The sequence below is a fragment of the Bubalus bubalis genome, chromosome 1 (genome assembly GCF_019923935.1).
Source record: "Bubalus bubalis isolate 160015118507 breed Murrah chromosome 1, NDDB_SH_1, whole genome shotgun sequence".
In the NCBI taxonomy this organism is placed as follows: domain Eukaryota; kingdom Metazoa; phylum Chordata; class Mammalia; order Artiodactyla; family Bovidae; genus Bubalus; species Bubalus bubalis.
The window spans coordinates 152,006,398-152,018,734 of NC_059157.1; the positions used below are offsets into that span (position 1 = coordinate 152,006,398).

Here is a 12,337-nt window from a genome sequence, read left to right on the forward strand (position 1 = left end):
TTTTTATTATATGGATACATAAAGGGTAGAAGAAAACCAGGGGGAGTATGCAGTTGAAAAATCATTTCAGGAAACACCTTTTCCAGTTTATCTTATATTGCAGTTTATATCCTTTATTTTGCTTTTGTAGGGAGATTTTGGCACTCAGAAAGAAGCTGCGTGGGCCATAAGTAACTTAACAATTAGTGGAAGAAAAGATCAAGTAAGTTCAGCTCTTATATATTTCTCAAAACTGATACGTAATAGTACTAATAATTCTAAGGTTTGTATTTCAGTAAATCATAATTTAAGATAATAGCAAGATAATAGACATCCTGTGATATATAAGTGTCACCTTGACTTCCTTTAGTTATATTTCATAAATGTGAAGTGTTCATTTTCCAGCTTCTTGGCCTACAAGAATTTTTCTAATCCAGGGTAAGATGAAGCATTTATCGTCAGCGTTGTTTTTGTTTTTTAATGTTTTTTTGTTTTTTAATCCCAGTTCCTGGGCCAGGGACTGTACACCCGTGCCTGCTGCATTGGCAGCACGGAGTCTTAACCTCTAAACTGCCAGGAAAGTCCCAGTCCCAGATATGTTTCACAGACAAGTAAAAAGGGGAAATTTGGAGCACATAATTGTCACAGATAAGCCATAGACTGAATCCACTCAAATATGAATATAGAGTAGAATATAAATATATTACATGGCAATAACTAATATAAAGATGATAGAAAATTTTCAGATTTTATGGAACCATAGAATAGCAGATTGAGGTGGCCAGGTATATGACAGTGCTAAATATTAAAGCAAAGAGAGGATGCTGTCACACTGAACAATTGTAATTAAAAAAAAAATTATTACCTGGCCTCTTAAATGACTTCATAATTTAATATTAAAGGAGAAAGGCTCTCTGAAGGAAGTACTCCTTATGGCAGAGAAATGTGTCACATGAAATGGATTGATTCCTTCATTTTCACTTCAGTTTTTCTTTAAGTTCGTGAAAAACAAACATACTGCATTAAAAAGAAAAGGTTAATTTAATGAGGGCTAACTTAACATGGAGAAGGGAATTCCACTTGAGAAGGGAATAGCAAACCACTTCAGTATTCTTGTCTTGAGAACCCCATGAACAGTATGAAAAGGCTAAATGATAGGATACCAAAAGAGGAGCTCCCCAGGTCAGTAGGTGCCCAGTATGCTACTGGAGATCAGTGGAGAAATAACTCCAGAAAGAATGAAGGGATGGAGCCAAAGCACAACAATACCCAGTTGTCCATGAGACTGGTGATAGAAGCAAGGTCCAATGTGTAAAAAGCAGTATTGCATAGGAACCTGGAATGTTAGGTCCATGAATCAAGGCAAATTAGAAGTAGTCAAATAGGAGATGGCAAGAGTGAACGTCAACATTCTAGGAATCGCGAACTAAAATGGACTGGAACGGGTGAATTTAACTCAGATGACCACTATATCTACTACTGTGGCAGGAATACCTTAGAAGAAATGGAGTAGCCATCATGGTCAACAAAAGAGTCCAAAATGCAGTACTTGGATGCAATCTCAAAAACAACAGAATGATCTCTGTTGGTTTCCAAAGCCAACCATTCAGTATCACAGTAATCCAAGTCTATGCCCCAACCAGTAACACTGAAGAAGCTGAAGTTGAACGGTTCTATGAAGACCTCCAAGACATTTTAGAACTAACACCCAAAAAAGATGTCCTTTTCATTATAGAGGACTGGAATGCAAAACTAGGAAGTCAAGAAACACCTGGGGTAACAGGCAAATTTGACCTTGGAATATGGAAGGAAGCAGGACAAAGGCTAATAGAGTTTTACCAAGAGAACGCACTGGTCATAGCAAACACCCTCTTCCAACAACACAAGAGAAGACTCTACATATGGATATCACCAGATGGTCAACACCGAAATCAGATTGATTATATTCTTTGCAGCCAAAGAAGGAGAAGCTCTATACAGTCAGCAAAAACAAGACTGGGAGCTGACTGTGGCTCAGATCATAAACTCCTTATTGCCAAATTCAGACTTAAATTGAAGAAAGTAGGGAAAACCACTAGACCATTTTGGTATGACCTAAATCAAATCCCTTATGATTATACAGTGGAAATAAGAAATAGATTTAAGGGCCTAGATCTGATAGATAGAGTGCCTGATGAACTATGGACAGAGGTTCATGACATTGTACAGGAGACAGGGATCAAGACCATCCCCAAGGAAAAGAAATGCAAAAAAGCAAAATGGCTGTCTGGGGAGGCCTTACAGATAGCTGTGAAAAGAAGAGAAGTGAAAAGCAAAGGAGAAAAGGAAAGATATAAGCATCTGAATGCAGAGTTCCAAAGAATAGCAAGGAGAGATAAAGCCTTCCTCAGCAATCCATGCAAAAAAATAGAGGAAAACAACAGAATGGGAAAGACTAGAGATCTCTTCAAGAAAATTAAGAGATACCAAGGGAACAATTCATGCAAAGATGGGCTCAATAAAGGATAGAAATGGTATGGACCTAACAGATGCAGAAGATATTAAGAAGATGTGGCAAGAATACACAGAAGAACTGTACAAAAAAGATCTTCTCAACCAAGATAATCACGATGGTGTGATCACTGACCTAGAGCCAGACATCCTGGAATGTGAAGTCAAGTGGGCCTTAGAAAGAAAGCATCACTATGAACAAAGCTAGTGGAGGTGATGAAATTCCAGTTCAGCTATTTCACATCCTGAAAAATAATGCTGTGAATGTGCTGCACTCAATATACCAGCAAATTTGGAAAACTCAGCAGTGGCCACAGGACTGGAAAAGGTCAGTTTTCATTCCAATCCCAAAGAAAGGCAATGCCAAAGAATGCTCAAACTGCTGCACAATTGCACTCATCTCACACGCTAGTAAAATAATGCTCAAAATTCTCCAAGCCAGGCTTCAGGAATACGTGAACTGTGAACTTCCAGATGTTCAAGCTGGTTTTAGAAAAGGCAGAGGAACCAGAGATCAAATTGCCAACATCCACCGGATCATCGAAAAAGCAAGAGAATTCCAGAAAAACATATATTTCTGCTTTATTAACTATGCCAAAGCCTTTGACTGTGTGGATCACAATAAACTGTGGAAAACTCTGAAAGAGATGGGAATACCAGACCACCTGACCTGCCTCTTGAGAAACCTGTATGCAGGTCAGGAAGCAACAGTTAGAACTGCACATGATACAACAGACTGGTTCCAAATAGGAAAAGGAGTACGTCAAGGCTGTATATTGTCACCCTGCTTATTTAACTTCTATGCAGAGTACATCACAAGAAACACTGGGCTGGAAGAAGCACAAGCTGGAATCAAGATTGCTGGGAGAAATATCAATCACCTCAGATATGCAGATGACACCACCCTTGTGGCAGAAAGTGAAGAGGAACTAAAAAGCCTCTTGATGAAAGTGAAAGAGGAGAGTGAAAAAGTTGGCTGAAAGCTCAACATTCAGAAAACGAAGATCATGGCATCTGGTCCCATCACTTCATGGGAAATAGATGGGGAACCAGTGGAAACAGTGTCAGACTTTATTTTTAGGGCTCCAAAATCACTGCAGATGGTGACTGCAGCCATGAAATTAAAAGACACTTACTCCTTGGAAGGAAAGTTATGACCAACCTAGATAGCATATTGGAAAGCAGAGACATTACTTTGCCAACAAAGGTCCATCTAGTCAAGGCTATGGTTTTTCCAGTGGTCATGTATGGGTGTGAAAGTTGGACTGTGAAGAAAGCTGAGTGCCGAAGAATTGATGCTTTTCAACTGTGGTGTTGGAGAAGACTCTTGAGAGTCCCTTGGACTGCAAGGAGATCCAACGAGTCCATTCTAAAGGAGATCAGTCCTGGGTGTTCTTTGGAAGGACTGATGCTAAAGCTGAAACTCCAATACTTTGGCCACCTCATGCGAAGGGCTGATTCATTGGAAAAGACTCTGATGCTGGGAGGGATTGGGGGCAGGAGGAGAAGGGGACTGCAGAGGATGAGATGGCTAGATGGCATCACTGACTCGATGGACATGAGTTTGAGTGAACTCCGGGAGTTGGTGATGGACAGGGCGGCCTGGCGTGCTGCAATTCATGGGGTCACAAAGAGTCGGAGACGACTGAGCGACTGAACTGAACTGAAACTGAACTTAACGTGAGAAATGAGGTCATATTTCCAAATTCAAGATTATAAAGTCAGAATTGTTCCAGTGAGATAACAGGGTGCACAAATGAAATTCACTGAACATTTATTATATCATCGTGTTTTTGTTCTTCAGGTGGCCTACCTAATCCAACAAAATGTTATCCCACCTTTTTGCAACTTGCTGACTGTAAAAGATGCACAAGTTGTGCAAGTAGTACTCGATGGACTAAGTAATATATTAAAAATGGCTGAAGATGAGGCTGAAACCATAGCCAATCTTATAGAAGAATGTGGAGGTAAGTTTATTATATGCTGTTATTCCACATTTTAATATTCTTTTTGTAACTACTTTTATTTTCAAATGCACACTTCTGTATTTTTCTGTCTTATATAATTAAGTAATAGAATCAAATAAATACTATATTCTATATGTACAGTCCTGCTCAGCTTGCTGCATATTCTTAGGTAACTGAATTGCTGCCATATATTGAACAGGCACTGTGCTAAGATACTGGGAAGACAGTGGTAAACAAGACACAGTCCTTGCCCTCAAGGCATGTAGTCCAATCGTGGAGATAAACATGAACTGATTTAATGATTACCCTAATAGAAATGTGCAACAAAGTGAAATACCTAATCTGTCCTGGAAGAAATAGGAAGTGACCTGAGCTAGATTTGAGAGATGAATAAGGATTAAGAAAGTGAAAAGGGATGAAAGGTGTTCCAGGCAGAGATAACACCATGAGCAAAGTCTGAGGTGAGAAATAGCATTCAGCAAATTATAAGTAGTTCAGTGTTGCTAAATCACAAAGTATGAGATAGAAAACGCCAGAAGATGAAACTGTAGAGTTAGCCATTGATCAGGCCCCTACAGTTTTGCAAGCTTTGTAGCACAGCAGATACTTTAAGGCGGTGGTTCCCAAATCTGGCAGTGTACCAGAACCACCAAGAAGGTATACAACATGCCTTAGCTTTCAGCTCTTAAGATGAACATCTAGACAGAACATGAAAGTTTCTGCTGTGGGTGTGGAACAAAATATATTATCAACCTAGGTAAGCATAAAAGTAAAGCTGTTTCTGATAGAAGTTGAGAAGTAAGTGAAAGGAGAGGTAGCTAAGAATAGGAGAACAAGTATCTTCAACTTATTTAGTAGAATTTGGTGACTTGAAAATTAATAGGAAGTAAGTGTTTTTAAAGTTACTTAAGTGATACGCAGCACACAAAATGACAGAACAACAACAACAAAATTTGTAACTATCAAATTGGGAACAGGAAACGGGAAATACTGTTAGGTAACTAATTAGAAAGTGAGTTCCAGAAAAAATTTAAAACTTAAAAAATTTGAAATTTAAAAGGAATAGTTAAAATTTTTTTCCTACTTGTGTATTTTTTTATTTTACCATATAAACCTTTTAATAGTTAAAATTTTATTTTATATATTAATATAAAAATATAGATCTTGAGCATTGCCTATTTCACTGGAAGTAAAGCCTAGCTTACAAATTTCCCAAAGGATTCTCTGCCATAGGGTACAACAAGTCATTGGAAGATTTTACCAAGGGAATTGATATGTTAAATGGAACATGGATATGAGGGGAATGGAACCCTGGTAGAGACTGGCAGGAAACCACCTAGGAAAGTGTATAGCGATCACACCACAATAAATGAAGGCAGTGATAATAGAGACGAGGGGGAGATGACAGGATTCAAGAAATGGATAGGATAGGCTTTGAGGTTTTTGAGATTCTGTTATAGAGTTGAGGGAAAGGGGAACTTTAATAATCAGTCTTTCTCACAGATTTCAAACTGTTGTTATCACCAGTAAGAATACAGTAGAATAAACAGTGTAAATGAAGAATGGCAGATAACATTGTGTTTGTACAGCTTGAACTTTAGGTACCTATAAAGTGTCCTCATGGAATTATCAAGCAGGTTTAAAGTTTTAAGCATCTGACGCTCAGAAAAATGAAGCCATAGATGAGTACAAGTCCTCAACCTATATGTAAATAGTAGTTAAGCCTTTTCGTGGAAAGGCCCCATAAGGAGAGTGTGTAAAGTGAGAAATATGCCTAAAGCAATTTCCTCCGCTTAAGAAATAGAGAACAAATACTCATAAAAGGGCAATTTCACTTTAATTCAGAAATTTTAAAATTAATTATTACTCCTGTTAGGCTTCCTTGGTGGCTCAGTTGGTAAAGAATCCGCCTGCAATGCAGGAGACCACCTGCAGGAGGCAAGGGTTTGATCCTTGGGTCAGGAAGATCTCCTGGAGAAGGGAATGGCAACCAACTCCAGTATTCTTGCCTGGAGAATCCCATGGACAGAGGAGCCTGGTGGACTACAGTCCATGGGGTTGCAGGAATCAGACATGACTTAGTGACTAAACCACTACAAAGCAAAACAGTATTCAATTTTTATATCAATAGGTTGTTTACATATTTTGCTTTTGATTTAATACATTTGTTAGTATTTACAGGGAAAAATCCTCTTTCCCCTGAAATACTGTTGTTGATCATGATCATTTTTCATTGTACTTAATAGCTGTCTTAACATTCATATTTGTTAATCATGAGTATTTAAAAGTTTTTTCTTACATGCTCACTAGAAAAATTTGGCAAATGCTACAAAATAGAACTTGCTTTTAACTTCTTTTACTTTTCTTGCACCTTTGGGTTTTACTGTTTGTTTTGGGGTGTTTTTGGTTTTTTTCTTTAGACATGGCTCATGGGATCCTCAGTTTCAACCAGGATTGAAACCGAGCCACATGACAGTGAAAGCCCAGAGTCCTAACCACTACACCACCAGGGATTTCGCAGCTTTTAACAGAGTAATTTTACATACTATTACTCCTTACAAACACTGATGTATGATATATAATTTTCTTCTGAATAGATAGATAGCCCATTGCTTAATTTATATGTAGTTAAACACTCAAGTGTTTGGGTTTTGTTTTGTTTTGTTTTGGCTGCAGTGTGCCACGTGGCATATAGGATTTTAGTTCCCTGACCAGAAATTGAATCGGAGCTCCTTGCATTGGAAGTGTGGAGTTTTGACTACTGGACTGCCAGAGAGGTCCCTCAGATAATTTTTTAAGATAAATTCGCTATATTTTGTGAAAAAATCCTTACTGTTTTTAAGATTCACCTTTAGAATAGATACCCCAAAATTGAATTATGTGTTCCCAAGATTATTGTAACCTTTTTGCTGCTGTGTTGTTGTTGTTTTAATATTATTATTATTTCACTTCATAAAATTTCTTACAGGACTGGAGAAAATTGAACAGCTTCAAAATCATGAAAATGAAGACATCTACAAATTGGCCTATGAGATCATTGATCAGTTCTTCTCTTCAGATGATGTATTTAATAATCTTATCATTTTCTTAGTTTTACTTAATAAGCATAAGTCTGGATGAAATTTAAGCTAGGACATATATGTATGCATTTTAGAGAATGGAATTGAAATAGATACATAATATTTCAGTTTTTTAAAGTCCTTTGGGGTGTTAAAAAGTAGTATTAGCTCAAATGGCAAAAACAGAATTTTTTGACAGTGAATAAATTAGGCTTTATTTTCCCTTGATGTCTCTATATTTTATACTGCTAATAGCCTAATGTGTTTATAAACAAAATAGTGAAGCTGGTATATCCTATAATAAATCCATTATGACAGTAATTAATCTGTATTTGAATATATTGCCACCATTAATTTTAGTTGGTGACCAAAAACAAATATGAAGATAAATAGATACAGTGGAAAAAAATTATCAAGAAATGTAAAGTACTATATAATGTATACTATAGAAGAATGTTTTCAGATTGTTAGTATATGGCAGTTGAAATTAAATAATTATTTTTAGTATTATCTCTTTGGGAATTTTAAATCTAAAATTATAGTGATCAGATATAGCCAGCAGTAGATTTCTTGATTGAGTTTCTCAACTTTTTAAAAAAGAAAATGGAATATTATTAAATATTTTGTTAAGTATATATGGTTTGTAGATTAACTTGACAAGGACAATACTAAAAAAGAATTAGACTATTTATACCTACAGATTATCAAGCTAAGTCCTATTTAGAATATAATATTTGTTAAAAAGCATACTTTTTTAAAAGTAGCTTTTATCATGTACTAAAGTTGGATACTTTTAGAAGTCCTAATTGATAATTAGGTGTACACAAAGCCTTTATGATTTTTAATACTTCAACATGCAAGTCTTGCTTACTCTGTTACATTGTGAAAATAATAAAGATGATGTGCCTCTTTATAGGAACTATACCATAGGCACATAATTTTGTGGTATTTCAACTGTTAGATATAAAGCGTATAGAAAGAATATCAGTTATCCATTTTAATAGGGCTATTATGTTACACTTTAAGCTCAAAAGTTGTCTCCAGTTGCTATTAAAATACTAACCGAAGAATACACTTAGCCTCCAAAAGTGGTAGCATTAGAATGAGTATGCTCTCTGAATTTGAGACATAGTCCCATCTCCAATCTCTTTCATTCTTTCAGAAGATATCCATTTTGCATATTCTCTTCAGTTTCTTCTCTTTTGGCATCCCTTAAGAAAAAAACCTTTATGAAGTATTTTCAGGGTTCTCAAGGGATGGTAGGACAGTGTTGGCCACCCATAATCTCTCATACTTTTTAAATGGAAGTGTAAACTACAATTCTATGTTTTATAATTTAAAACTAACCATCACCTTTTTTTCCCCTCCCCTTTAGATTGATGAAGATCCTAGCCTTGTTCCAGAGGCAATACAAGGTGGAACATTTGGTTTCAATTCATCTGCCAATGTACCAACAGAAGGGTTCCAGTTCTAGAAAGATGTTGTGGAAGTTAGGTACAATGCAGCACTGGGATATATATATATATATACATATATATAAAAAGGTTTGATCCATCAAGCTTGGCTCATGGGATCTGCTGCTGCATTAAATCGGGAAAGAAAATGTGAAGATTTCATTTGGAATCACAGAAAATGCCCAAATGAGGTCAAGATGGCGAGTGGGTGCGAGTGAGAATGAGTGGCAAAATGTAATGAAAACTCTACATGGATGCTTATTTAGGTTGTTCAAAGTAAAAAGGGCTACAGGTCACAGATCTTCAGTGCCTGAGAAGGAACATTGACTTTGTATCAATTGAGGGGAAAGTGCAGTACTGTCATCTTCAAGCCTTGTAAGCATGAAAGAGAATAGGATGCCCATAAAAGTCAAAGAAAACGAGCCCAGGCCTTGCTATGAAGCAGTGTGTGAGTGGACAGTGTTGAATGAATGTCTGGCTCAGTGATGGAGAGCCAGGTTCATCTTTCAAATCTAGGGCTCTTCATTCACGAAGCAGACTCCTAGTCCTGGAGTGACTGTGTACGAAAGTATGGTTGTGGTGCTGTATGTGAACGCATGCAAGCTTGATTTGCCTTCAGGGGGCTGATAACCTAGTAAAATCATCAGAGTGAGATCATAAGTGTTACTGTACACTGGACATGAAAACAAAGACCAGTTCAGCAGCAGACATTGGTGTACTCTGCAGCCTGTGTTTTCTATTTCCCTTCCTCCCTGTTCCCACCCCTCCTTTTTTTTTTTTTTTTTTTTTAGGTTTTTTTTTTTTTTTTTTTTTTTTTGTGGGAGTTTTTTGTTTTGTTTTTAGTTTTTATTTACTTTACCTAGTATGGCTTTTTAGTTGCTTCTCAAGTCAGAAAACTTTCAGGAAGGTTTCCCTGTGCATTTGCACCAGATGAATGTTTGATGCTATGAAAAGCTTTCCATATCATCAAAACTAATTTGTGTAGATTTTTGCATGAAAAAAAAATCATAAATTTCCCTCAAAATAGACTGTGTTGCAGTACACAAGTTGCCATTATAGTATAAAACAGTAAAATGTGCTTTTTAAAAGCCATCCTTTTCATTTTCAGAGATAACATAAAGATCTTTGCATGAGGTAAATCTACAGCCTAGTTCATTTTTAGATTTTGTTGAGTCCTGTAAAGAAGAAGAAGAAAAAAGTTTCAGTTGTGGTAGAATACCGTGCTGTGTTTAAATGTTACTTGTTTTCAAACTTTGTTTTCTATGAAAATGATATGGAAACTTCTAAAATGGAATTTGGTGCATATGTACTGCTGAATAAAGACCGATGAAGAGGTTTGAATAGATGTACAAATCAAGTAATGGTTTGAACACCTTTAATAATATGCCTAATCTGTTCAATTGTTTTAGAATCTTTTTATCTTAGATGTAGGCAGCCATGAACAATCTATTTTGAGCCACTTTAGGGAGAAAACTTTGTATTTTTAAAACTTGCATAAAAGTTATGCAAGTGGTTTTTATAAATTGGAATAATACCTCAGTTTTGAGGTTATGCACACTAAATTAAATGTGACATAAATTAATTTGTACAAAAAGAACTCTTTATAAGGTGGCTCATTGTAGGAAATCCTGTGCCTTCCCCTTTGAGCACAAGTGTTGCATGAACAACAGTTTGCTATAAGAAACATACCAGATTAGCCACCATTAGCATCTATATCTACTTTGTGTTTAAAAATCAACTGGTAATTCTGAAACACTGTAGAATGGATAAAAATTATTTTGTGATCATAACTCTTTGTTGAACTAGAGTATTTTTGCAGCATTCCTTGTCATCAAAAACATGGTTAAAGTTTAAAACTAGAAGCAGCAGAAAACTAGCTTGTAAAATTTATCCAAGTAGAGTGCAGGCTAGGCTATCTTGGGGAAATAAACATTAAAACTCAAAGCAATGTTTTACATGGGGCATGTGTGTGTGCTGTGTGGATTTTTTATATATATATAATGTAAAGTTAGAGTACAACTCAGTGGCTTGTGTTTGTTTGTCTTTCATAAGCTTTTAACATTGACCCAACATTACAAAAGAAGTTTCTTAAATTCTTTAATTTCAGTATGAAAGTGAAAGTGAAGTTGCTCAGTCGTGTCCGACTCTTTGCGACCCCATGGACTGTAGCCTACCAGGCTCCTCTGTCCATGGGATTTTCCAGGCAATAGTACTGGAGTGGATTGCCATCACCTTCTCCAGGGGATCTTCCCAACCCAGGGCTCGAACCCGGGTCTCCCGCATTGTAGACAGTTGCTTTACTGTCTGAGCCACCAGGGAAGTCCTAATTTCAGTATAGATGTATTAATATTCCAACTGACTGAATTTGTTCAGCTGATGCCATCTGTGCTTCTACTTCTTCCCTGTCCAAACCAAGATTCTGACCTACCTTCACTCCTTCAGCAAAGTGGACTGAGAGAGACAACCTGAGATATATTTTAAGTATTTCTATTACTTCAGCATATGGCTGCAAATGATAGAGTGCACACAAAGTATGATTTTACAAATGGCATAAGTTACCAGAAGATAAACATAACAGTGCTCTGCATAAATCTTGTTTCTTAGTGTACAAAAACCTGGTTAAAAGTAAGCCAGTGAGGTTATAGTAGGCCAAATGATTTTATAGAGTAATTTTCTTACTACTGCTGGACTCATATCAGCTTGATTAGTCAAGGCCTGCAGAAGAAGCTGATCTCAGAGAAGAACCTAAGCTGTCTTTTAAAGGGGCTCACCTGATTAAATCAGGCCTACCCCTTATTATCTCCCTTTTAATTGACCCAAAGCCAAACTGATGAGTACAGTATTATACCTGCACTATCCCTTCCTCTTTACCCTATGCGTGCGTACTAAGTTGCCCCCAACTCTTTGTGACCCTGTAGGCAATAGCCCACCAGGCTCCTCTATCCAGGCATGAATACTGTAGTAGGTTGCCATGCGCTCCTCCAGGGGATCTTCCTGATCCAGGGATCGAACCCACATCTCTCAAGTGTTTTGCATTGGCAGGTGGATTCTTTACCACTGGCGCCACCTGGGAAGCCTACTCTTTGGCCTAGTCACAGAGTGATATCCATCATGCTCAAATAATCCTGTCAATACTTGAGTAAATGGAATTATAAAGGGTATGTATATCAGGGAATCTTGGAAGCCACCTTAAGAGTTCCTGTACCACAAAGAAATAACTAGCATTTAGAGCTGGAGCAATTTAGACGTGATCACCTAACATATCGCAAGCTTATTTTTGGATGAAGGTCCCCTGTGAGAATCTAATGAAAACTGCCCCAGCTTCCTTCCAAAATGCATATACATACAGTTGGGAGCTCTGTGGGAGTCTGAATTTCAAGATACGATC

At 37.0% G+C, this 12,337-nt stretch overlaps 1 protein-coding gene across 1 annotated transcript in view; it reads left to right on the plus strand.

The window, feature by feature from the left end:
• The window catches only part of KPNA4 (karyopherin subunit alpha 4), a 62,055-nt gene extending 51,144 nt beyond the window's left edge, over positions 1-10,911 (plus strand). Inside the window, exons 14-17 of the mRNA XM_025289002.3 lie at positions 131-202; positions 4,274-4,436; positions 7,405-7,499; positions 8,871-10,911. Of these exons, the coding sequence (XP_025144787.1) occupies positions 131-202; positions 4,274-4,436; positions 7,405-7,499; positions 8,871-8,969 (429 nt within the window). The 3' untranslated portion in view covers positions 8,970-10,911. The remainder of the gene's footprint in view (positions 1-130; positions 203-4,273; positions 4,437-7,404; positions 7,500-8,870) is intronic.
• The last annotated feature ends 1,426 nt before the right edge of the window (positions 10,912-12,337 follow it).